Genomic DNA, 26,208 nt, shown 5'->3' on the forward strand with positions numbered 1-26,208 from the left:
CCTTAACCACGTTGTAGAAGTCTCAGCTGGTGTTAAAAGCTATTCCTTTTATAATCATGAATATAGGTTCAAGGGTGGTAAATACTTTGCTGGTGGTCTTTAAATTCTTGGAGGGAAAGAGATGGTCCCGTGGGAGGGATGGTACAGAGATGACAGGTCAACGAAGTCTAGGCCTCTGAGGCTCTCCTAGGCCCATCTCTTGTTGGGGACCACAAGGCTGTCACTGAAGTCCTGTAAGTAGGCTGGAGCTCATGTCCCTTGTTGCAGGGGAGAGGCAAGAAGTCCTCGACAGCTTGGCCTGTGGTGGAAACATCTAGGCTTGGTGTGCCGTAGAGGAGAAAAACATCAGGACCTTGTTACAGTTGAGCAATGCGTGAGGTATCTGGTAACTGCCTGGTGCTGCGCTTGGGTTGAGTGCTTGGAAACTGAAGAGCAGGTTTGGAGGCAGGAAATGATTCAGGGTGGGAAGGCCACCTAGTAACTGGGAGATAAACCCAACCTTGCTTCCAACCAGTCCCACAAAACACCGTATTCAGCTTAGGCTAAGCCATCCTTCAAGTCCACATTCATTGGATGGTTCACCATGCTTTACCCTACTGTGTTCTGTGGTCCAGCCCCACCCCTCTGGGGGGCCTCTAGAATTGATGTATCCAGGAAAAGTTGGTGGAGAGATTCTGTATTCAGTGTAGGGAGGCCTTGAAAGGTGAAAGTTTACTTAAATAATTGGGTCAGACTGGGGATACTGGGGTGAACAAAGTGGTCAGGGAAGGAGGAAGAGACAGATGGGGCACCCAGGAACTAGTACTGTAGGTTCATTCCCAAAATCCAACTCTCCCTCAGTAACGAATGAGGTCACAAAATGCCAGTCGTTCCTGTTTCCGCAGCCAGATGTGGTTTCTCGAATTTTTATTTAATTGTTGGTGACCTTTGGAGTATTTTTTCCAGCCCTGAGTAAGGGTTCCTGTGAGGGTGGCCAGACCAGAATTAAAACTCATTTGGAAGACAAAAATGAAGTTTTTATGGAAGAGATATAAATATCCAGAAGTACATGAAAAACTGTTCAATGTAATCAACAAACTCATAGGAGCCACGAAAGTGGGGTCGTCGGAGCCATTTTGTGGCTGTATGACGTCACCGCTAACGGGCATGGCGTCACTCGCAGGAAACCACGTGACGTTATGCGTGCTGACTGAGAAGCGGCTCGCCCCGACCCCAGGCGCAGACTGTAGTCTGCGCATGCCTGGCCAAAGGGCTCTCTCTTGCGCATGCCTACCAAGGCTAAGGGGGCGCGCGCAGGTCACGTGCTCTGGTGGTCGGCGCGCGCACCGCCTGCCCCGGAAGCGGTCGGCTCGCGGCGCGGCTGGGCGCTAAGATGGCGGCGGCGTGAGTTGCATGTTGTGTGAGGATCCCGGGGCCGCCGCGTCGCTCGGGCCCTGCCATGGCCGTCACCATCACACTCAAAACGCTGCAGCAGCAGACCTTCAAAATCCGCATGGAGCCTGACGAGACGGTGGGAGCTGGACCGGAGCCCGGGGGCGGGAACGACGGGTGCCGGGGGTGGGTGGGGGCGGGGAGGACGGGCTCCCGACTGAAGGGGCGGGGTGGACGGCGCGGGCAGGGCCCTGCCCACCCCTCCCTACTCGCCTGGCTCCCGAGCCTCCCTCTGGTTTTCGGCCCAGCCCCCAGCGACTCGTGCTGATGGCGTTTGTGGGCCGGTCTCTGGACGAGGCCCCACCCCCCGGGGCACCCATCAGGCCCCGTCTCCAGTGTCAGTGCCCTCGCGGGTCGCTGGAGCCGCTGGCTCCGATTCCGGGACAGGCCACGCTCTTCCGGACGGGAGCTCCGAGTTCGTAGCTTTGCAGGCGTCTCCTGGGGACGTTGGTGGCCGAATTTGGGAGTAGTGACCAGGAGATTCCAAGTAGTGACGGCAGTGACGATGAAAATGATAAACCATTTGACTTTCAGTGATCTATGTTTGTTGGTTGGTGGTTTGTTCTTTACCAGCCGCTGAGCGTTTTAGTGTTAATCTAACTAAATCTGCAAAACAGGCTTGTCATTTGAGCACTCTTGACTTATCCACCACGTTTTACAGATGTGGAAATTTAGGAATTAGAGAACTTTGTCACCATTAGAAAAGCAGGTAATAGCAGAATGGAGATTGAAATTTGGTTTTGCCTCAGGTGAGAGCCCGTGGTGTAAACATTATGCTGCATTTTTAGTTGAAAAGAGACTTAGGACCTAAGAAATATATTGAGTGTCTAAACTCTGTTTGGTGTTTTTTGCACAACTAGCTCATGAAGGAGACATCGAAGTACACTTTTTGTAGAAGAGGAAGAAGCACTCATTTTTTGACTAGCCCAACGGTTTGACTTTGGGCAAGCTACTTAATTTTTTCTCTGTGTCTGTGTTTCCTCAAATATAGAATAAGGCTAACGATACCTGTTTTATGCAGCAGTGAGGTTTTGTAAGTGATGTGTATACACAGTATGTACGTAAGGCGTTTTTGGAAAAACTGAGCGCTGTCATCAGCATGCAATGAAGAATCTTATTTCTTTTTCCTCCTATGGTTAGCATGCTTTACATCTTTTGAAGTTACGTTTGTTTTGTTTCCCTCTTCTCACATTAGCGTTATCTCCACGGAAGCAGGGACTTCGGATGAGTTTTGTTCCTTGCTGTGTGCTCAGTACCTAGAACAGCGCCCGGCATGTCATAAGTGTTGAGGAACTGCTCCATTGCATGGTGGGATGAGCAAACAAATTCGAGTCTGGTGTTCTTGACTATGAAGCTTAGCCTCTGTGCCATGGAAGCTTGTGGTGTCTTTCCCTCCGCTTCCCCCTGCCCCCAGAAGAAAAGAAAGAACCTTGAGGTTTGCAATGAGTGTGCCCTTCCTTCCAGGTGAAGGTTCTAAAGGAGAAGATAGAAGCTGAGAAGGGTCGTGATGCTTTCCCCGTGGCCGGACAGAAGCTCATCTATGCTGGCAAAATCCTGAGTGATGACGTCCCCATCAGGGACTATCGCATCGACGAGAAGAACTTTGTAGTCGTCATGGTGACCAAGGTGGGTGAAGTGTGCTGGTTGGGGGTGGGGGGGTGGGTGAATCAGCTGGGGAGTTGGTTAAGAGCCTGTGTGCCCCAGAGAGATTAGCTATGAATAGGGCGGGGCAGAGACAGGATGGGATGTTGGGGCTAGATAGGGATATTGATGCCTGCTCCTTTTTCTGGGTGTCACAGGCCAAAACTAGCCCAGGCACTTCAGTACCCCCAGAGGCCTCACCCACTGCTGCCCCGGAGTCCTCCACATCCTTCCCTCCGGCCCCTGCCTCAGGCATGTCCCAGCCCTCACCTACTGCCAGAGAGGACAAGAGCCCGTCAGAGGAATCGGTCCCCACGACATCCCCGGAGTCTGTGTCAGGGTAAGGCAAGGGAGCAGCAGCCCCAACTTGGGCCCTGTCCTCCCAGTACATTCCAACGCCCTCGTACATGTTCCCACATATCTGGGGGAGGGCAAGCACCGGAAGTCAGGGTCCGATTTCTCTCTCTTGAATTTGCAGCTCTGTTCCCTCTTCAGGTAGCAGCGGGCGAGAGGAAGACGCGGCATCCACGCTAGGTGGGTGGGTGGTCCCCGGGGCAGAAGCAGTTGGGTGCCCCCGCCAGCAGCCGGGCCTTGTGTGGGTGTGGGAGGGCCTGGGAGCTGCCCTTTCCTTTCCTCGGTGACCCAGGCCTTGCTGCTCCTTCCACAGTGACTGGCTCTGAGTATGAGACGATGCTGACAGAGATCATGTCCATGGGCTATGAGCGGGAGCGGGTCGTGGCCGCCCTGAGAGCCAGCTACAACAACCCCCACCGAGCCGTGGAGTATCTACTCACGGTGAGGTGGGGCTGCTGCCTCCTGGGGAGGCCTCACGGGAGTACTCGGGCTTAAATACCTCAACGGGTGGTGAGAGAGGCGAAACCTGCCCTCAGAAGCTTTTGGGTTGTGGTTCCAGCCAGGAAAGGCTTCCTGCAGGAGCTTGGGCATGAGCGGGTGGGGTGGGCCTGGGGAGGGCAGGGCCGAGGCCTCACCTGACCTCTGCCAGGGCCGTGCGTGCAGGAGGGAGGCAGCGGGCAATCTGCGCATTAGAACTAAATAGGACCCCTGACAGGGAATTCCTGGGAGCCCCGAGCCAGAACATGGTTCTGTCCAGGAGAGCCAGGTGTCGGAGCAGCCAGCCACGGAAGGAGGTGAGCGGGTTGGGAGATGTGCATGTGGGGTGTCTGTCAAGGCATCTGACTCCCCCGCTCCCGAGCTTCTGGGAGTCCAGCATGGCGTCTGACTACACACCTTCCTCCTGCCGGCAGGAGAGAACCCCCTGGAGTTCCTGCGGGACCAGCCCCAGTTCCAGAACATGCGGCAGGTGATTCAGCAGAACCCAGCACTACTGCCCGCCCTGCTCCAGCAGCTGGGCCAGGAGAATCCTCAGCTTTTGCAGGTGCGGCCCTGGGGGTGGAGGGAGCCAGGGCAGGCACCACCTCCACTCCCCGTGCGGGTGTCACGGCCCCAGAAAGCTGGCCTGGCCTGGCCTGGTATGTGGGAGTCTCTGTTTGGAAAGCAGGTCTGATGCCCCCTGATGCTCCAGGCAGTATGATGCTCTGGTTGGTTTCATGTAATTTTCCCAAACATCCTGTGAGGTGTAAGTGCTGTTGTCCTCCTCTCTAATGGAGGCAGATGCCAGAAGTTTGGAGTAGTCTGGCAGCTCGTGTGGTGTGTGTCTGCCTCCACCCTCTGGGTCCTTTGTGTCTGGCTTCCATACAGTTGGTGCATCATAAGCGCCCACTGGGTTGCGTGGCACTGCCCAGAACCACTGTGTCCCTGTTGGCTCTGGGACCACTGTGCTCAACGAGGCTCCATCCAGCCCTCGAAGGTTCCTGTGCACACGGGCAGTGGCCCCTGGGTGTGACAGGGTTTTCTGGATCCTCTGTGAAGGCCTCCCTCTCTTGGTTTAAGACCTGTTGTCTACTGCTTCTCCACTTCTCACTCGGTCTCTTGTCCTGTCTCCTCCTTTTTACTTTCCCCAGATGTTGTAGGGCACAGGCTGCACGCCTCTGTTCTTTGTCTTTATTTAGTCCTTCCTGCATATCGTCTTGGGCAGTGATGTCCCCCAAATCGACGTGGCCAATCTGGACCTCCAAATGTCACGTTCCTTCTAAAATTTTCTTTAGTGTTTATTTTGGGGCGGGGGTAGGGGTGGGGCGGGGAGAGAGAGAAGAAGACACAGAATCGGAAGCAGGCTCCAGGCTCGGAGCTGTCAGCACAGAGCCCAGCACGGCGCTCGAACTCACAAACCACGAGATCATGACCTGACCGGAAGTCAGATGCTTAACTGACTGAGAGCAATCCAGGTACCCCTGAACGTGCTTTCTAGAGGTCTAAGACTTCAGAGCAGACCCTCTTCTCATGCCTCCCCTTCCCTGCAAGGACCAGCCTGGGGTTGCTTGAGCCTCAGGCCCTGGGAGCTTGCTGGGATCATCCATCACCTGTCTTGCCAGAACATCTCACTCAGCCCAGCCCTTCTCCCAACCTCTGTGGCTGCCACATCATCTCCCACCTGGTTTCCTGGCAGCCACCACCCAGGCCTTGGCTTCTGCACCGCCCCATGGTCCATGCTGCACCAGGAGCCAGATTCCTAAAACAGCACTCTTTACCTTGAAATTAAAAACTGTCACACATAGGGGCGCCTGGGTGTCTCAGTTGGTTAAGCATCCGCCTTCAGCTCAGGTCATGATCTCGTGGTTTGTGGGTTCGAGCCCCGCGTCGGGCTCTGTGCTGACAGCTCAGGGCCTGGAGCCTGCTTCGGATTGTCTGCCTCTCTGCCCCTCCCCCGCTCACGTTCTGTGTCTGTCTCCCAGAAATAAATAAATAAATAAATAAATAAATAAGTAAGTAAGTAAATAAATAAATAAATAAAAAATAAAGTTGTCACACGTAAATAGAGTTGTAGAACACCTGGGTGAGTTAATGTTTTTAAAAAGTATATGGATCACATCTTTCGCTATTTAACCATCACTGTGGTGTTCCCTCATACTAGAAAGCAGAAGAACACAGGTCTGGTCCCTGCACCTTCCTCTCCGATCTCATCTTTTGTTTTGTCCCCTTTTTGTTCTTTTACTCTGTTCATGCCACATGGGTCTTCTGTTTCTGGGATTTGCCAAGTACATTTCTACCTCCAGGCCTTTGCACTTAATTGTTCTATCTGGAGGAAATTTCCCTTCCCCTCCTACAGATCACAGACCTCCCTTTCCTGGCAGGCCGTGTTTTTTTTCTAGCCCCACGTTTACCCTACTGAATGCTGGGGCCACTGCTTACATTGTAAGTCGTTATCCACTCGTCTGCTTGTTCGTGGTCTATCTTCCTACCCTGGAACGTCAGCTCCACCAGGATGGGGCCTATATCCACCATTATGTTGCTATTTGGCCAGAACAGGCACCCTTTAAATATATGCTGAATGAATGAAAAAGGGCTAAGGACCTGGGGAGGAAGGCATCAAGGGCTAGGAGTCACAGTCTCGTTTTCTCCGTCTCACACAGCAAATCAGTCGGCACCAGGAGCAGTTCATCCAGATGCTGAACGAGCCCCCCGGGGAGCTGGCAGACATCTCGGACGTGGAGGGTGAGGTGGGCGCCATAGGTGAGGAGGCTCCGCAGATGAACTACATCCAGGTGACGCCACAGGAGAAGGAAGCTATAGAGCGGGTAAGAGGCCTGGCTGAGGGGTGACTTCCCTGGTGGGCCAGGCCCTCACCCCCTGCTCATACCTGCCCATCTTCCCACAGTTGAAGGCCCTGGGCTTCCCAGAGAGCCTGGTGATCCAGGCCTACTTCGCTTGTGAAAAGAACGAGAACTTGGCAGCCAACTTCCTCCTGAGTCAGAACTTTGAGGACGAGTGATGCAGGGAGGCCAGGCCACCCCCCCCCACCTCCCCACCCCCCAGCTCCAAAAAGTTTTATAAAAGAAAAAAATATATATATATTCATGTTTATTTAAGAAGTGGAAAAAAAAAATCAAAAACCTTAAAAAAAAAAAAAAACCAACTTCCCACCCTCCCAAAGTGGCTCCTGTTCCCATCTTGGCCTGAGAAGACCCAGGCCAGACAGCTGTCCCTGATCCCCCGCCCCAGCCCTGCCTGCTCCAAGAAACTGGCAGGACTGGAGGCGACAGATGGGCCCCTCTTGGCCTCTGTCCCAGCTCCCTGCGGCCAGATGGAGAGGCGGCTGCCTGCTTCCCCCTCCCCCAAAGAGCCCCTGAGACCTCCCCCCCGCCCGCCTTCTTCCAGGGTGAGGGGAAGCTGGAGCCCCAAACTTTGATCCTCCATAGGAGTGGCCCAACCTTTCCATCTCGGGTGAGCACCTTGGGAGGCCTAAGGATCCCTTCCCTAGTCTGGCCTTGGCCTCTGGCCTGCATCCCTTTGCTGGGGAGGAGGAGGCCTGGCTTGTCCTGCCTGGGGAGGGGGTAACATCAGAGCTGCTTCGGAGGTCGAGGCCACCCCCACCCCAGGACAGAACGTGTCTCTGATAAAGGTTTTGAAGCGAATAAAGTTTTAAACGCTAGTCCTGTGGTGTGTGCCTACTGGGGCTTCCTACTCTGGCTCATCTGGGTCCGGGGGCCGGTTGGGCACAGGTGATACAGCGGTGCCAAGAAGGGGCAGTGGTCTGTCAGCCTCTGCAGACTGGGGCTCCCCGTCTCCACACCCTCCTTTGAGGCCAGCTCGTTCCCAGGCAGTGGGCCCCAGCCCCAATTTAGCGTTGGAAGGGCTGCTTCTCCCTGCCCCCCCCACCATCAGCACCACAGTCTGTTTTGGCTACACTTCCCCCCTTAGTAATTGGCTAATTACTGGAGATTAATGTTGGTAAACAGAAGCCTTCTTCTCCTCTGCCATCTGCTCCTCCATTATTTCCCCACTGCGTCTCTCTTTCTCCCCCTGAAGCCTGAGCTAGCAGGGCCCAGAGTCCCCGAGTGAGCAGAGCCAGGAAAGGTGGGGGATTCCCTGGCCCCAGGTGTTGGGAAGGAACCAGGGGGCCCAGGGGGGGGGCCTGATGAGAGAGGAGGACAAAATCAGGGGTGGGGCCATCAGGCGGCAGGTTTTATTGGGAGAAGACCAGTCAGGAACCGGGGGCCCCGGAGGTTGCTGGGTCTTCGGCTGTGGCAGCGGCCAGCGCAGCAGCTCGTGCCTCCTTCTTCTGTCTTTGTTTCTCCTCCTTGAGGCGTTTGCGCTGCTGCTTCTCCAGGTCCTGCAGCAGCTCCTGGAAGCGGGCGCTCCTCGGGTCCACGTGGTAGCCCAGGCGCTCCTGGGCCTCGGCCTGCAGTTGGGCCCGCCGCCCCTTGTCCGCCTGCTCCTTCTCCCTGCGCTCCTGCTGCTGCCGCCGCCAGCTCTCGATCATCTGTGGCATCTTGGCCATGCACTCGGCGATGAGCTGCTCCCTGCAGGGGAGGGCGGGGCGGTGAGAACAGGGCGGCCCGGCCAGAAGTGGAGGCCAGAAGAGGAGCACCCGTCTACCCACAGCCCACCCCCTGGTCTGCCCACAGCGACTTCCCCGCGGAGATGAAAAACTGGGAAGACTCGGTGGTCGTGAAAACTGTCAGGAAAAATCCTTGACAACTGAAGTAACGGGCAGGAGAGAGGAACTAACTTGTGCGTGACCTTGAGCACAAGAGAGCCAGATCCCCCGGACCCCCAGGAGGAGACCCAGAGTCAGCTGAGCATTTCACTGAGCCGTCCCAGAGCCACACACCGTACGGCCATTCCCACAGCGCCTTCCTCCTACAGACATCACTTGAGCACCTGCTGTATGCCAGGCCCAGCTGTAGAGGCAAGAAATGGACTGGACCTTTCCCTCCGATCCTATGAGTAGTTGTGAGGCACGGCCCCATTTTATTTTATTGGTTTGTTTTTTAAGAAACCCAAGGTGGCTATATTAATACCAGATTAAGTAGATTTCAACATCAGGAATATTATCAGAGATGAAAAATAATGACATGGGCGCCCGGTGGCTCAGCTGGTTAAGCGGCACAGCCCCATTTTAAAGATTAGGGACGTGAAGGTGAAAGATCTGAAGCCTGATGGCAGGGTTATCCCGCTGGGATGGGGTACCGCCTGGGATTCACATTCTAGATCCACCGTTCAATGCGTGGGTGACTGGACAAGTGATTCCAAATTTCCAAGCTTCGGTTTCTCATCTCTAAAATGAAGGTGATCCCCTCTTCCTCTTAGAGCTATTGTGAGGACAAGAACAATGAAAACCAGGAACATGCCTGGCCTGGTCCTCCAACTTGCCTGCCCACTCCCTCTGGGAACTGGTACCGTCCTGATGCCCCTGGTCTTGCATTCTTCAAGTCTTCTTCAGGGTTGTCTCCAAGTCTGACCTCTGCCCTTGACTGCAGGCCCCATCACCTCCCCCTCTTCCCCAGTCACACTGACCTCCTGGCAGTTCTTAAAGCATATTCCTACCTCAGGGCCTTTGCACCAGCTGTTCCCAGTACCAGTAACACTCTCCCAACGATCTCCCCACGGCTATGTCTGGCCACTCAAGTCTCAAGTCCTCAGAGCCCGAGGTTCGAGGTCTTGCAAGCCAAAGTCGCTCTCCAAGGCACACTTTTAACTCAATTTTATCTCTCTTCCTCATGGTTCTCTGCTCCCCCCTGAAATTATCTTGTTTTGTTCTCGGCTCTGTGCCCGGCACCTGGGACAAGGCCTTACACAGGAGGCCCTCAGTAAAGATTTGATGAGTGGCTAAACGAATTGTTACTCAAAAATCTGTTTTGTAGCTAGGTGAGCATACAGGTAAATCTACGTACAGCACGCAAACCCCCCTGCGATGGACGCTGGATAGAGTTAAGCACCGTGCACAACAGTTCATCCCGCAGAGGGCACAGCCCGCAGCCCCGCGCCCACCCCACCGCACCCACCTGGCCTGACGCTTCTGCTCCTCCGCCAGCCGCTGCACCCGCAGCGACTCCTGCATGGCCGCCAGGCTCGGGCACCATTCGCGCTCCTCGGCCTCCAGCTCGCGGAGCTGCTCCCGCGAGGGCCACAGCGAACCGGCGGCCACCCCGGAGGCGGCGCCGTGCCGCGCGAACTGCTTGGCCGCGTAGCGCGGCCCTAGCTGCCAGCGTGGGGTCAGTGGGTCGTCCGGGTCCGGCCACCAGGGCCCTGGCGAGCGGCGTGGGGGCGGCGGCGCCCGGTAGTCCCGGGACCCCCGGCCCAGGGTCGTCGCCAGCCCTAGCAGGCTGCGCGCCCGCCGCACGGACGCCGCCATCTTGGCTGTGCGGGGTCCTCGCGGGCCGGCCGGGCTGGCCACAACACTGCCTGCGCGCGAGGTCCGGAGACGGGCTGGGCGGGGCGAGGGGGAGTCCCCGTGGCCCCAGCTCCCGGCTGGGGAGAGGAGGGGGTAAAAAGTTTTTTATCCGTCTTCAAGTATAGTTTAGAATTTTTTTTTTACCAGTTATTTATTAAAATCGCATTATATTTTCATTTTATATTCTTAAAGTAGCATTTGATTTTTCATTTTACAATGTAAATATGAAATGTTTAAAAACTTAAATATGACTTCCATGTGAAGTTTAAACTACATATTTATATTTTAAATATTTAGAGTCTATTTAAGGTATTCGTTAAAATGTTTAAATTTCATCTTAAATACTTAAATATTGTTCATAACATTAAATATTTGTTGTGCTTCATTTTATGCTTTAAATTTGATTTTGACTATTTCAGGATTTTTATTTATTTATTTTTTAATGATTATTTATTTTTGAGAGAGAGAGAGAGAGAGAGAGAGAGAGAGTGAGCGGGGAAGGTGAACAGGGGAGGGGCAGAGACAGGGGGAAACACAGAATCCAAAGCAGGCTCCAGGCCCTGAGCTGTCAGCACAGAGCCCAGTGCAAGGGCTCAAACGCGGTAACTGTGAGGTTGTGACCTGAGCCGAAGTCCGATGCTTAACTGACTGAGCCACCCAGGTGCCCTCGAGATTTTTATTTTCAAGAATTATGTAAAACCTTACCTAGACAATTGTTTAAAATGTTTAAATTTCTATCTAAAACACTTATTTAAAGTTCTATGGTTATTTAAGACGTTTATGTAGAAATTCGATCTTAAATTTTACTGTAAATATTTTGTTACTTTATGCCTTTTAATTTTTCATATTTAAAAAAATGTTTAAATTGGTTGATCAAGGTGCAGAAATTAAATACTACTTACACAAAAATTTTTTTAATGTTTTTGAGCTTTGAGAGAGAGAGACAGAGCACAAGCAGGGGAGGGGCAGAAAAAGCAGGAGACACAGAATCCAAAGCAGGCTCCAGGCTCCGAGCTGTCAGCACAGAGCCTGACGCAGGGCTTGAACTCCTTAAGTGCAACAGCGTGACCTGAGCCGAAGTCGGACGCTCCACCGACTGAACCACCTAGGTGCCCCAACACTACTTTTTTTTTTTTTAATTTTTTTTTTCAACGTTTATTTATTTTGGGGACAGAAAGAGACAGAGCATGAACGGGGGAGGGGCAGAGAGAGAGGGAGACACAGAATCGGAAACAGGCTCCAGGCTCCGAGCCATCAGTCTAGAGCCCGACGCGGGGCTCGAACTCACGGACCTTGAGATCGTGACCTGGCTGAAGTCGGACGCTTAACCGACTGCGCCCCCCAGGCGCCCCCCAACACTACTTTTTAAAAACAGGATTTCAATCTTCAAAAGGAAGGAAATGGGATGAAGAACATGGGTAAATCTGGAAGACATTATACTGAGTGAAATAAGCCAGTCACAAAAGAACATATATTGTGTGATTCCACTTATATGAGGTCCTTTGGGGGAACCGCATCCGTAGAGACGGAAGGCAGAATGGTGGTTGGCAGGACAAAGAATGGGCGTTAGTTAGTGTTTAAGGGGGACGGAGTTTCTGTTTGAGAAGACGAAAAAATTCTGGAGCCGGAGAGTGGCAGTGGTTGCACAACAATGTCAATGCGCTTAATAGCACTGGACACGACGCTTGAAAATGATTAAAATGGTATATTTTACGTTACGTGTATTTTATCACACACATGAATCGCAGTTTGCGCAGTGAACTGGGAAGCCTGGAGAAGAACCCTAGCTCGTAACAGCGCCGGGTATGTATCAATCCCAAACCGGAAACAGCGGGTGCCTGAGTCCATTCACAGCAGAACGGAGACCTAGGTTTTGATGTTTCAACCAACAGAATACTACACAGGAATGCAAGCGCAGAGATTACAGCCGCCCACGGCAACGCGAGTGATTCCCAGGGACATCATTTGTAACAAGCAGGACCCACGTGATTCCTGTTCACAAGGGGCTGTTTTTCGTTGTGCGAAGTTTTCACAAGTCATCCTTTTTGTGGAGAGCGGACAACCAGTGGTGTCATTAGGGATGCGCACCTTGAGGGGTGACCGATGAAAGCAAGGCAGCAGCGATCATTCTGGAAGTCCAGGTGGGATACCTCTGGCGGGGACGAGGAGGCATCTGGTGGGTCACGTGGCAGGGTGGGAAGGGGAGGGGGCCGCTTCGTGACAGGTCATTGGGCTGGGCAGTCCTGTTCTGTTTGCTTTTCTCCAGATAGACTGGATTCAGGGTTCTTTCTTGGCTACAGTGACGCCTGAGTTATAAGTATTTTTTAAGCTGTGTATGTGTGGCTTGCATACTTTCCTGTAGATTTATTATATTTTGCAAGTGATAAAAACAAAAATACAAGCAACAGAAAGGATTGCAGTGAGCAGTCTTACGCCCACCTGTCTCCCATCTTCCGCTCCCCTGAGCTGCTTCCCCAGCTTGTGTCAGTTTCTAATGTATCCTAGAGCCTCGCTTTATGCATTGTCACTTATAGTGTTAACGAATTATTTCACGGGGACAGATGAGTACAGTCACATGCGTCATCACCCAGACTCAACAGATATGAACATTTGACTGGATCGCTTCAGATCTTTTATTTACTTACTTATTTAAATTTTTATTTATTTATTTAGAGACCGTGCGCAAGGGAGGGGCAGAGAGAGCGGGAGAGAGAGGATCCCAAGCAACCGGGATTGCTGACAGCTCCGTGGGGTCGGCCAAGAGCCCGAGGTGGGGCTTGATCTCACGAACCATGAGATCACGACCTGAGCCAAAGTCAGGGACCCAACCGACTGAGCCACCCACGCACCCCATCATCATCACTTTATTTTTTTAATGTTTAAAAAATGTTTATTCGGGTTTTTTTGAGAGAGAGAGAGACAGAGCGTGAGTGGGGGGAGGGGGGGGGCAGAGAGAGACAGAGACGCAGAATCTGAAGGAGGCTCCAGGCTCTGAGCTGTCAGCACAGAGTTCAGCTCAGGGTTTGAACCCACAACCGTGAGATCATGACCTGAGCCAAAGTCAGATGCTTAACCGACTGAACCACCCAGGTGCCCCATCAAAAAGTGTCCTATTTAGGGGGGCCTGGCTAGCTCAGTTGGTGGAGCATGCAACTCTTCATCTCCAGGTTGTGAGTTCGAGCTCCGTGTTGGGTGCAGAGATTATTTGAAAAAAGTAACAAAGTGTACTATTCAGTGTCTCCAAGCATATTCACATGGTTGGGCAACCCTTATCGCCATCCATCCCTGGAATTGGTCATCTTGCAAAACAGAAACTGTCCCCGTTAAATACTAACTCCTCATTCCTCCCTCCCCCAGCCCCGGCACCCACCATTCTATTTCTGTCTCTTACGAATCTGACAACTCCAGGGATTTCATAGAAGTAGAATCATGTTATATTTGTCCTTTTGTGGCTGGTTTATTTTACGGAGCCTAATGTCCTCAACAACGTCCCCATTGTAGCATGTGTTAGAATTCCCTTCCTTTTTAAGACTGAATAATATCCCGGGGTATGTGTTTACCGCGTTTGGTCTGTTCATTCGTCCATCGACGTACCCTTGGGCTGCTTCCACCTTATGACTGCTGTGAATAACGTTCCCATGGACATGAATGTAAAGTGGTTATTTTTTAAAAAATTTTTTTAACGTTTATTTATTTTTGAGACAGAGACCGAGCATGAATGGGGGAGGGACAGAGAGAGAGGGAGACACAGAATCGGAAGCAGGCTCCAGGCTCTGAGCCATCAGCCCAGAGCCCGACGCGGGGCTCGAACTCACAGACCGAGAGATCGTGACCTGAGCTGAAGTCGGGCGCTTAACCGACTGAGCCACCCAGACGCCCCTCGAGTGGTTATTTTTAATAGGAAAAAAAAAAAAAGAGTAGAAGAAAAATACCAGATTGTATCACATGTAGTAAGGGTAAGTATCCTCCGGTAAAAGAAAACTTTCTGCCACATATACGTATATGGATAGACTAATGTTCCAGTCGTGATCGCTGCTAACAAACCCGGCCCCAAACCGCCGTTTTGATTATGCTCAAAGAGTGTTATAGATCAGGAATTTGGGCGGAGCCCAGTGGGGAGGGCTTGTCTCCGTTCCATGTTTTCTGCGGCCCTCGCTGGGGAGAATTTGAAGTTGAATGACCTGATGCCTAGCCTCCAGAATCTTCGGCAGGCATCTTCCTTCCTCCATGTCTCATTATTGACGCCAGCTGATGTCTCAGCTGGGCCGTTGGGCGGAGTATCGTCTGCATAGCGGTTTCTCCGTGTGAGCCAATTTGGGCCGCTTCACAACGTGGTAGCCGGGTCCCAAGTGAACAAGGCCGAAGTGCGTGGCATTTTTATGACTGAGTTTCAGAAATCACATGACATGGGGCGCCTGGGTGGCTCAGTCAGTTAGGCATCCAACTTTGGCGCAGGTCATGATCTCTCGGTTCGTGAGTTCGAGCCCCGCGTCAGGCTCTGGGCTGCCGGCTGGGAGCCCGGAGCCTGCTTCGGATTCTGTGTCTCCGTCTCTCTCTCTGTCCCTCCCCCACTCATGCTCTGTCTCTCTCTCTCTCTCTCTCTCAAAAATAAATGTTAAAAAAAAAAAAAAAGTCACATGACATCATTTCTGTTTGATTCTATTGGTGGAGCCAGTCACAAAGTCTGGGTTTGAAACCCCTAGGTTCAAGGGGAGGGATCAAAGACTTTGTCATGCAATCAAACGATTTTCTTTTTTTTTTCTTTTTTTTTTCAACGTTTATTTATTTTTGGGACAGAGAGAGACAGAGCATGAACGGGGGAGGGGCAGAGAGAGAGGGAGACACAGAATCAGAAACAGGCTCCAGGCTCTGAGCCATCAGCCCAGAGCCTGACGCGGGGCTTGAACTCACGGACGCGAGATCGTGACCTGGCTGAAGTCGGACGCTTAACAGACTGCGCCACCCAGGCGCCCCAACAATCAAACGATTTTCAAGGTCACATACAAAAGATTGTATGTAGAGCACAGAGGATGGGGCATATCGTTGAGGTCTCTTTGGAAAATATAATCTGCTTCTGGTTCACAGTATAAAGTATGTGTCTTATTTAAAAAAAAATTTTTTTTAATGTTTATTTTTATTTTTAAGATAGAGAAAGAGCATGAATGGGAGAGGGTCAGAGAGAGGGAGACAGAATCTAAAGCAGGCTTCAGGCTCCAAGCTGTCAGCACAGAGCCCGACGCGGGGCTTGAACTCACGGACCGTGAGATCATGACCTGAGCCGAAGTCTGACGCTTAACCGACTGACCCATCCAGGCGCCCCAATTCTTTTTTCTTAATGTTTACTTATTTTGAGAGAGTGTGCGTGAGTCAGGGAGAGGCAGAGAGAGAGAGAGAATCCCAAGCAGGCTTTGTGCTGTCAGTGAATACCCCGACAGGGGGCTCAAGCTCACAAAACTGTGAGATCATGACCTGAGCCAAAATCGACAGTCAGGCGCTTAACTGACTGAGCCATCCAGGCTCCTTGAAGTATATTTCTCACTGAGCGTAGTGGTTAAAAAAAAAAAAAAAAACAGTTAAAAAAAAATCTGTGCTCCATATCGTTCATGGTAGGAATAAACTATAATTATTACAGCAGGCTCTTTTGATGGACGTTTGTTTCCAATTTTTCTTGACTGCAGAAATAATCCTGCAGTGAGCCTCCCTATCTGTGTTCCCCTGTGCCCACGAGGAGGTTTCCCTGAAGTGCCCAAGAAATCCAAGACTTTCCCCACGATTTGCCAAGGGACATATGGCTACTGTGGTTGAGGTCCAGTGAACGAAGGGGGTTGGGGAAGGAGGTGCAGTGAAGAGTGATAGGCAAGGGCCAGCCCTGCGGGCATTATAGGCCATGGTGAGGAATATGGTTTATTCCAAGGGCAATGGGGAGCCATGGGAAGTCTTTGAGCCGAGGAGAGATGGATATGATTTATAGTTCTCCTCTGGCTGCTGAGAAGAAAAGACATTGAGTGGAGCAACATGGAGAAGCAGGAAGACCCATTAGGTGGCAGAAGAGGCCACATGGTCCCAGACCCGCACTGGCCTCAGGGCCTTTGCATCACCTCTGTTGTTTCTATGCCTAGAACTGTCTCCCAAGATCTTTATATGGTGGGCTCTTTCTTGTCATGCAGGTTTAACTCAGTGGTCACCTTTTCTACTTCCTGAACCTTTGAAGAGACAGGTAATGAAGTATAACTGGTCTTTGACCTCAAAGTCAAAGACAAGCTCACAGTCTTGTGGGTGAGACGCACAAATAACTACAATGGTGAAAGAGGAAGGAAGTCCCCACAATGGTGCAGGATTTCTGAACAGCAGTTTCCTACCAGGTCAGGAGGTTTCGGATCCACTCTGGGAAACATCAGCTTAGAAGTTAAGAGCAGGCACTTTGACGACAAACTAGCTTCCCCACCCCCATTGCTGGCCAGGGCTTTGCACACAGCAGCGGCCAAATGGCACAGGCCGGAGGGAGGGAGGGTGGGATGGGGGGGAAGGAGCAAGGGGGAAAGAAGGGGTAAGGCTTCTGAGGGTAGGTCTTAAAAAAAAAAAAAAATTAAGCTTTACTTTTTTTTTTTTTTAATTTTTTTTCAACGTTTATTTATTTTTGGAACAGAGAGAGACAGAGCATGAACGGGGGAGGGGCAGAGAGAGAGGGAGACACAGAATCGGAAACAGGCTCCAGGCTCTGAGCCATCAGCCCAGAGCCTGACGCGGGGCTCGAACTCACGGACCGCGAGATCGTGACCTGGCTGAAGTCGGAGGCTTAACCGACTGCGCCACCCAGGCGCCCCTTTTTTTTTTTTTTTTTTTTTTTTTTTTTTTATGCTTTACTTATTTTTGAGAGACAGACAGACAGACAGACAGAGCATGAGTGGGGGAGGAGCAGAGAGAGGGAGACACAGGATCGGAAACAGGCTCCAGGCTCTGAGCCATCAACCCAGAGCCCAACGCGGGGCTGGAACGCACGAACCACGTGATCATGCCCTGAGCCGAAGTCCGACTCTCAACAGACTGAGCCACCCAGGGGCCCGCCCCCTGCGGGCAGGTCTTAAGTTGAAATTTTAATTTACATTTAAATTAAGATTTACACAGCATACAATCAATCATGTGCAGTGAACACTCCAGTGGCATTTAGTACATTCACAATATCGAGCAACCAGTACCGCTATCTAGTTCTAGAGCATTCCCATCGCCCCAGAAGGAAACTCCATACCCATGAACAGTCACTCCCCAGTCCCCCCTCCCATCAGTTCCTGGCAACCAGTAAACTCCTTTCTGTCTCTCTGGATTTGCCTAATTCTGGACATTTCATATAAATGGAGCCGTTTGTGACAATTTGTGTCTGGATTCTTCATTTGCAGGTTTTGTAACATGTACATTTGCATATTGTAACATGTATCAGTCCTTGTTGGACTGAGTCACGTCCCGCCGAGATTCACATGTCAAAGTGCCACCTGCCAGTACCTCAGAATGTGACCACATTTAGAAGTAAGATCTCTAAAAAAGTAATTCAGGGGCGCCTGGGTGGCGCAGTCGGTTAAGCGTCCGACTTCAGCCAGGTCACGATCTCACGGTCCGTGAGTTCGAGCCCCGCGTCGGGCTCTGGGCTGATGGCTCAGAGCCTGGAGCCTGTTTCCGATTCTGTGTCTCCCTCTCTCTCTGCCCCTCCCCCGTTCATGCTCTGTCTCTCTCTGTCCCAAAAATAAATAAACGTTGAAAAAAAAATTAAAAAAAAAAAAAGTAATTCAAATGAGGTCATTAGGGCCCCTGGGTGGCTCAGTCGGTTGGGCATCTGACTTCGGCTCAGGTCATGATCTCACAGCTCGTGAGTTCGAGTCCTATGTCGGGCTCTGTGTTGGCAGCTCAGAGCCTGGAACCTGCTTCAGATTCTCTCTCTCTCTCTCTCTCTCTCTCTCTCTCTGCCCCTCCCCTGCTCATGCTTTGTGTCTCTCAAAAATAAATAAACATTTAAAAAAATTTAAGTTCATTTGAGAGAGAGAGAGCGAGAGAGCAGGTGAGTGTGCATGATGTGGGGGGCAGAGAGGCAGAGAGAGAGACAGAGAGAGGGAGGGAGAGAGTCCTAAGCAGGCTCTGCATTGTCAGCACAGAGCCCAATGTGGGGCTTGAGCCCATGAACCATGAGACCATGACCTGAGCTGAAATTAAGAGTAGGACGCTTAACCGACTGAGCCACCCAGGCACCCTTTTTTTTTTTCTTTTTTAATTTTTTAAAAATGTTTTAGGGGTGTCATATATTTTTTTTTTTACCTATACTTATTTGAATGCCTGAAATAGTTCACCTAAAAAGCAAAGGGCAGGACAATGGTATATAGATTGCTTTCATTTGTGTTTTTTTTCTTTTCTTATGTTTCGGTTTTGTATGCTTAAAAGAGTTTTTAAACTCTAAAGTGAAACCCCTCCCTAAAAGGAACATCTTGCTGCTCTTTTCAACATGGAAATACAAGTAGGGGCACCTGGGTGGCTCAATCAGTTAGGCAGGGACCTCAGCTCAGGTCATGATCTCCCAGTTGGTGGGTTCGATCCCTGCTTTGGGCTCTGTGCTGCCAGCTCAGAGCCTGGAGCCTGCTTCCGATTCTGTATCTCCTTCTCTCTGCCCTTCCCCTGCTCATGCTCTTTCAAAAATTAACATGCATTAAAAAAAAGTTTTAATGCAAGTACAAAGTAAACCATAACTTGTAAATTCTTTTCAAAAAAAATTTTTTTAAGTTCATTTATTTATTTTGAGAGAGTGTGTGAGTGCATGAGCGGGGTGGGGAGAGAGAGAGAGAGAGAGAGAGAGAGAACCCCAAGCAGGCTCTGTGCTGTCAGCACAGAGCTCCAGGCAGAACTTGATCTCACGAACCATGAGATCATGACCTGAGCTGAAATCAAGAGTTTGTTGCTTAGCCAACTAAGCCACCCCCACCCCCAGCTTGTAAATTCTTACTCTCCTCCTCCAAAAGGTCAGCATGTAATAGACATCCGGATATTTTTTTAAATTCAATTTTCTTGGGGGCGCCTGGGTGGTTCGCTCCATTAAGCAACCCACTCATGATTTCGGCTCAGGTCGTGATCTCACAGTTCCTGAGTTTGAGCCCTGTGTGGGGCTCCGTGCTGACAGTGGGGAGCCTGCTTGGGATTCTCTGTGTCTCTCTCTGCACCTCTCCAGCTTGTGCACGCTGTCTCTCAAAATAAATAAACATTGAAAAGAACCTGTAAACTTAATTTTCTTGGATATCCTTCCGTGTAAAAAAAAAAAAGAGGTTCCTTAGCCCTGTACCACTGTGTAGTATTATGGGATTATGCCTGGTGAGTCTGGAGAAGAGCGAAGGAGGCCGGGGCGGGGGTAGTTGGAGGGGCTGGAGGGAGTGAGAAAGGGGGAGAGGGTGGGAAAGAGGAGGAAGGGGTGGTGGTGATAGGAGCAGACGGGCGACACCTGTGGGCTGCAGTGAGGACTTTGGCTGTCACCCGAGCGAGGTGCGAGCCCTGTAAGGTTCTGAGCAAAGAAAAGTGCCCGGACCCAAGTGCTCACGGGCGCCTCCTGGCTGCTGTGGGGGGAACAGACTCTGCGGAGAGGTGCTGGGAGCTCGAGCACCAACCCAGGGTGGAGGGGCCGTACTGGTTCAAGCGGGAAAATAACAGGGGCCGTGTCTGGGCGGGGGGCGAGAGAGGAGTGAGAAGTGGACGGATTCTAGGTAGATTCTGGAGCAGACGGGATTTGCCGTCATAGCAGATGGGGGGGGGGGCGGGTGCAGTCAGAGAAAGCGAGGGGCTCAACGGTGCTCCAAAGTTTGGGGCGTTAGCATTGGGCATCAGCTGGGTCTAGAGGACTTCGAGGGGGCGGGCTGGGGTCGCCCAGGAGCTCGGATGCAGCGGGGTGTGGGCAAAGCACCCTCGCACCTCCAGGTGGGGCGTCCAGGAGGCAGATGCCCCGGGCGCGGCTGCCGCGCAGTCCCGAGAGCCGCCGCCAGAGGGCGAGCACGCCCCATCGCACTTCGCAGCCCCGCGGGGCGCGGGAAGGACCGGCCGTGCGGCTTCTCACGGCCCCTGCGCCGGCAGCTCCTCGCCTGGGTGCGAAATGGGGGCTACGGGGGTGCCAGGGCCCGGCCCGGCCCCCCACCCAGGCGTCCCCGGGGCTCCAAAGCCTGGGACACGGCTCCCACCCTCTTCATGTGTTTCCAGCCCTCCAGCCTCCACCCCCCACCGGGCTGTTCCCAACGCCTCCAGCACCACCTCGGGTCTCTGCAAAAATGTCACCTCCTCGGGGAGGCCTTCTCTGACCACCCTGGGGGGCAGAAGTCCCCGCCCTGACTCCTGTAAGGCACATGCTATTTAAATAACCTAACACTTCAGACCCTGACATCATCTTATCTTGTACTGCCTGTTTTCTGCACTGCAGTGTCACATCCACAGCGAGAACCCATTTCTGTCTTGCCTCCCCCCCCTCGCCCCGGAGTCCCCAGGGCTGGGAATCACGCCTGGCCTCTAATAGGTGCTAAAGGAAAAACAGCTATAATGAAGTTAATCATAGTTTACTCGTGGTTCTACTGTGTATCAGCCTCTATTGTAAGCTGCTTGGGTAAAGTATCTCCTTTGAGTCCTCAGAATAGCCCCACCAGGTAGGGAGAGTTAATAACATATGATATACATCCCCGGAACCAAAGAGGACGCTGAGCCCCCAGAGGGGTGAAGGGACTTCACAGAGGTTGCACAGCCAGAAAGTTGCAATGCTGGGGCGCCTGGGTGGCTCAGTCCGGGAAGCGTCTGACTTGGGCTCAGGTCATGATCTCAACGGTTCACGAGTCTGAGCCCCGCGTCCGGCTCTGTGCTGGCAGCTCGGAGCCTGGAGCCTGCTTCGGATTCTGCGTGCGTGTGTCTCTCTCTCTCTGCCCCTACCCCACCCATGCTCTGTCTCTCTCTCTCTCTCTCTCTCTCTCTCTCTCGAAAACAAATAAAAACATTTTTAAAAATTAAAAAAAAAAAAAGTTGCAATGCTCAGGCTGAAACCCGAGAGGCGTGGCTGGAATCGTCTGATTTTGCTAAACGGAGGGATGGATGTGCCCCAGACCTAGAAAGGAGTCCCCTCAGAGTCTCCAGACATCGTGCCCCTGAGTCCCTGTTTCCAGACTTGCCTTTCCCAGTCCCCACAGCCCACACACCCACAGACCCAGCCCCCCGGCTCCCTGCCAGGCTGGTGGGGGGAGGGGTGGGAACCCAGCAGGCCTCAGTTTATTTTCCTTCCCACTGTGGGTTTGCAGAGGTTGGGGGAAAGCCATTTAAAGCAGGTCCGAAGGGCCTCGGTTCCACCCACCAGACAGCAGGGTCGACTGCCCAGGACCCTGAGCCCAGTCCCAGATTGACAGACGGACAGATGTTCCTCCGCCAGCTGATTGCTCTCCTGAGCCTGCTCAGTGGGGCCCACTTGCCCACAGGCTTTGGGAGGCCCGGACCCCAGGGGCCCCCATCTCGGCTCTGGGCTGCCACCAATGAGACCCGGGCTCTGGGCCGAGGGGTCCCAGCCTCCCAGGTGCAATCCTCTGCCCTCAGCAGCTGGAGGGCCTTCTTGGGTCTGCAGAAAACTGGCCGGCTGGGGAGAGGTAGTCTGCAGCAGGGGCAGGAAGCGGCCCCCACCATGTCTCTGCCCCTGGACCCGCACGAAGTGACCCGGGAGAGGTGCGAGGCTGTGCCGTTCACCCAGGTGAGGGTGGCAGGGGGAGAGGAGGGCCGAGTTTCAGCACTGGCGGAGAGCACAGACGGTGGTCCTGCACAGATCTGGGGTCCGGCCTCGCACCCTCCACCTAAACGTCTCTTATCCTGTTTCCTCCCTTAGAAGATGAGGCCTAAGCCTTCCCTACCCAACCATGCAGTTACTTCCATCCTGGTCTCCCGCCCTTCTATGGCTGCCTTCTCCCCCAGGCCTATTTTTCCATTTGGTGGCCAGAGGGCACCTGTGAATACCTGAGTCAGATTTCCTCCTTCTTCCGCTTAGAGCCCTCCACGGCTCCCACTCCAGTCAGAGCAAAGCCATGTCCCTCCCGGGGCCCGCAAGGCCCGGCACTCTCTGCCTGTCACCTCCCCGACCTCGCCTCCTCCTGCTCTTCTCCTCACCTACTTCACTCCTGCCACACCGGCCACCTTGCTTTTTTCCGGACACACCAATGCCACATCTACCTCAGGGCCTTTGCACGGGCCGCTCCCTTTGCCTCTGCCATTCCACTCCCCCACCCCCAGATATTCTGTGGCTCCTTCTCTTCCCTCCTTCAGGTTTTTTTCTCAGACACAATTTAAAGATGCAACACCTTTCACCTGTTCCTTCTTTCCTGCTTTATTTCTCACTGTAGTACACCTCATCGCCTAACACGTAAAGCTGATTTGGTGGTTGCATTTATCACGTCTTCCTCACTAGGATGTCTTCTCCAGCAGAGCACGGATTATTATGCCTTGTTCACTTCTGTAGCCCCATCGCCAGGCCTGTGAACAGAGCCAGGCACGCAGTGGGCGCTCAGTGTTTGTTGAATGAATGAGTGATTAAATGAATAACAGTGCCTGCCTCCTAAGGGCTATTGGGCATCAGAACGAGACAGATATGGTTATGGGCATTCAGCCAGTGCTCTTTAAGAGCTGTGGGAATTCATGCCGTGTGTTTATAACCCGGGCTTTGGTGCTACGTGTACCTGGCTTCAAGTTAACTGATGACTTCTGTGTGACCCAGGGGAAGTGGCTTCCCTTCTCTGAGCCTCGTTTCCTATCTTGGCAAAACAGACTTAATGACAGATGTGAATGCACGCAAGGTGTTTGGAACGATGCCCCGCAGGGTGTCAGTTCCCAAGCCCCCTTGGCTCATTATTCATTCAGCAAACTTTCGCCAAAGGTGATACGGTGGCGATTGCATGGCCTTGGGCCAGCTACCTTGCCCTGAACTGTGCCCCAGTTGCCCCACACAGCCACGCACGCTGTGCCCAGCAGAGGGGACCCCTGGCCTGGGATCCAGCTGCGTACCCTCTCCCAGAGCGGCAACTGCCCCGGGGTGGCACAGAGGTGTTCCCAGGGCCAGCAGCCCCTTTCGCAGCTGTGTGGACTGAGGTGAGGGACTACTCTGAGCCTCGGGTTCCCTCATCAGTAAATGAGGACAATAATGGCCCCAGCTTGTAGCATTGTGGGAGGAGAGAGTTCACCTAAGGTGAGTAGCATGGGTCCCGGCATGGTGTTGGGGCTCAGTCAGTAAGTGTTAGCTTTTGCTGTGATGCACCTGCTGGGGTTACAGCCATAAACAAGGCAGAGAAAGTCCCCGTCCCCAGGCAGCTTGTATTCTAGGAGAGGAACGTTAAAAGAAGAGACACAACTATAAATTACTACGAGCCCCAGGAAAGAGACCACCAGGGGGGTGACATTTCCCTTGGGGACGCTTCTGAGAAAAGATGCGTTGGGATGAACTCAGGTGGAGGGCACAGCAAGGGCAATGGACCAGTGGACCAGAGGTGGGCATGGTGCTGGGTTGGAACAGGGAAGAGGCCGGCGTGGCTGGGGCAGAATGACTGAGGAGGACGGGGCTCGCAGGGCGGCAGGAACACAGGGTTGAGGCAGAGAAGTTGGGGCGAGTTGATAGAGCCACTTACTTGGAGGGGACCAGAGGAGGATTTTTTTTTTTTTGAGAGAGAGAGAAAGAGTGCAAGTGAGCGAGGGGCAGAGAGAGAGAGAGAGAGAGAGGGAGAGAGAGAAGCAGGGCTCACCTGAACCAGGGCTCGAGCTCACCCGACGCGGGGCTCGAACTCACAAACCTCGAGATCATGACCTGAGCTGAAGGCAGATGCTTAACTAACTGAGCCACCCAGGGGCCCCCATAGGGGGGACTTTTACTGAACGCTTACTGTGTGCTGGGCAAGAGGCTAGGGCTTTCTGTCTAATCCCCACCAGGTTCCTGTAATACTAGCCTTTTCTGCAATCCCTTATCCCGAGAGGTGTCTCCTTCATCATCATCTTCTGCTCAGGAGGAGCGGCCCTTCCCTGTATTAATCCTTTCTGTTGAAAGGGTAGATTGGGGCACCAAACGAGGCTCGAGGGTTCGAGCCCCACATCCGGCTCCTGTGCTGACAGCTCAGAGCCCGGAGCCTGCTTCGGATTCTGTGTCTCCCTCTCTTTCTGCCTCTGCCCCGCTCATGCTCTGTCTCTCAAAAATAAACAAACAACAACAACAACAACAACAACAACAACAAAAAGGGTAGGTTGATTTCTCTTTTTCCTGGTTGAACTTCCATAATTTCACAGGTAAAGAAACAGGACCAGAGAGGCTGGGTAGCTTGCCCCAAGTCACACAGCCAGCCGATGGCAGTCAGGATTTGAACCTGGCCTCTCGAGGTGGGGTGGGAGTGGATGGGAGATTATTCTCACCATTCTGGCCCCACACTCCACCGATCTCCCTGTCCCAGGTGATCTCCCAGCCCGGCTGCACGGCAGTTCACCTCCGAAACCACCTGTGCTTTGGCCACTGCTCGTCCCTCTATGTCCCCGGCTTGGACCCCACCCCACTCGTCCTTTGCAACAGCTGTGTGCCCACTCGAAAGCGCTGGGTACCCGTGGTCCTGTGGTGTCGGGCGAGCGGCCCCGGCTCCCGTCGACGGATGAAGACGTCTACTGTGCTGGTTGAAGGATGTCAGTGCAGCCCGAAGGCGTGATCTGAGCACGATGGAGGGACACGCAAATGTGCACATCTTGGGGAGACGGGGGCAGACGCGCCCAGAAAGATGCCAACCTGGATCATGTACGCTGGGTCAAGAGACTAGGGACACAGGGACAGACTGACAGGTCTCCAGCGTCCCTGCCCTGCTCCCAGGGACACCAGGCACGTCCCCAGCTGTGGGGGTGGGCCGCTCATAATCATAGCACTCAGTTTACCAGGCCCTGCGCTAAGCGTTTGACACACGCTGACTTACGTCATCCCCGAAGCAGCCCAATGAGATGGGGGTTAGTATCACCCTATTTTACAGAGAAGGAAACTGAGGTTCTAAGAGGCAAAGCCACTCGCTCAGGTCCCACAGCAGTAAGTGGCAGGTCTGGCATTCGAATCCTGGACAGTGTGGCACCCAACGTTGACCCCTAGGCTGGACCTCCTCTCCCAGAATGAAAGACACGCTCCCAGCTACAGGGAGGACAGATGGTCCCACATGGACCAGGAGACACAGGGATGACCCCGTCCTAGGGACCCCCCCCCAAGAAACCAAGACAGGGAGGCAGACATAGCTGCTGGGGGAGACTTGGGCCCCCCCAAGTCAGAGGCAGGACCCGTGTGATCCCAGCGCCCCTCCTGCCCCGCTCCCTTAAGTTTCCACACAGCCCCATGCACAGTGTGGTATTGAACAGGAACCATAAAGGTTGGCCAAACCCAGTTGTGCGTGTGTGTGTGTGCGTGCGTGTGTGTGTGTGTGTTCCTCCAACTGGGGCTCCCTGGGAACGGGTGGCCCTGTGTTGGGGTGTGGGCGTCAGGGGTGCTCCCTCCTTAGCTGGGCACAGGGTCTGCAGCGCATGAGGGCAGCCTGGCTCGGGCGGCTGGAACCGGGGCCCTGGCAGATGGGATCGTCTGGCACAGACGTGGGGACATGTGGCGCTGTCAGGGCTGACTCCAAATGCCCCCCGGAGCGTGGGGCGGGGTGGGGGGGGCGGCCAGGCCCCTCTCAGCCCTCTTCCTGCCTCAGGAAGGAAGGCCCCAGGTGAGGGGGGCAGAAGGAGGGGACCCGAGGAAACAGATGGGCCAGCAGGGCGTGGGAGCCTGCGACCTCTGACCCTACAGGCCTGCACAGAGGGGTGGGAACAGGCCAGGCGGCCAGCTCCCAAGGCCCTGCTTCAAGGGCCCC

General features: G+C 53.1%; 3 protein-coding genes across 3 annotated transcripts; 2 read left to right on the forward strand and 1 right to left on the reverse strand.

Moving 5' to 3' along the window:
- The first annotated feature begins 1,331 nt into the window (after window positions 1-1,331).
- RAD23A (RAD23 homolog A, nucleotide excision repair protein) lies at window positions 1,332-7,582 on the forward strand. The gene is made up of 9 exons (XM_003981923.5): window positions 1,332-1,510; window positions 2,896-3,057; window positions 3,231-3,412; window positions 3,551-3,606; window positions 3,740-3,867; window positions 4,142-4,220; window positions 4,338-4,468; window positions 6,564-6,728; window positions 6,809-7,582. The coding sequence occupies exons 1-9, from the start codon at window positions 1,439-1,441 to the stop codon at window positions 6,920-6,922; spliced, it is 1,089 nt and encodes a 362-aa protein (XP_003981972.1). The 5' UTR covers window positions 1,332-1,438; the 3' UTR covers window positions 6,923-7,582.
- A 505-nt stretch (window positions 7,583-8,087) lies between these two features.
- GADD45GIP1 (GADD45G interacting protein 1) lies at window positions 8,088-10,316 on the reverse strand. The gene is made up of 2 exons (XM_023246055.2): window positions 9,939-10,316; window positions 8,088-8,453 (listed from the first exon to the last, which is right to left on the reverse strand). Exons 1-2 carry the CDS (start codon window positions 10,286-10,288, stop codon window positions 8,135-8,137), a joined length of 669 nt encoding a protein of 222 aa, XP_023101823.1. The 5' UTR covers window positions 10,289-10,316; the 3' UTR covers window positions 8,088-8,134.
- An 11,415-nt stretch (window positions 10,317-21,731) lies between these two features.
- DAND5 (DAN domain BMP antagonist family member 5) lies at window positions 21,732-25,647 on the forward strand. Its single transcript, XM_004001085.5, has 2 exons — window positions 21,732-22,058; window positions 24,787-25,647. Exons 1-2 carry the CDS (start codon window positions 21,732-21,734, stop codon window positions 25,030-25,032), a joined length of 573 nt encoding a protein of 190 aa, XP_004001134.3. The 3' UTR covers window positions 25,033-25,647.
- Window positions 25,648-26,208: the final 561 nt, after the last annotated feature.

This window comes from Felis catus, chromosome A2, assembly GCF_018350175.1.
Source record: "Felis catus isolate Fca126 chromosome A2, F.catus_Fca126_mat1.0, whole genome shotgun sequence".
NCBI lineage: Eukaryota > Metazoa > Chordata > Mammalia > Carnivora > Felidae > Felis > Felis catus.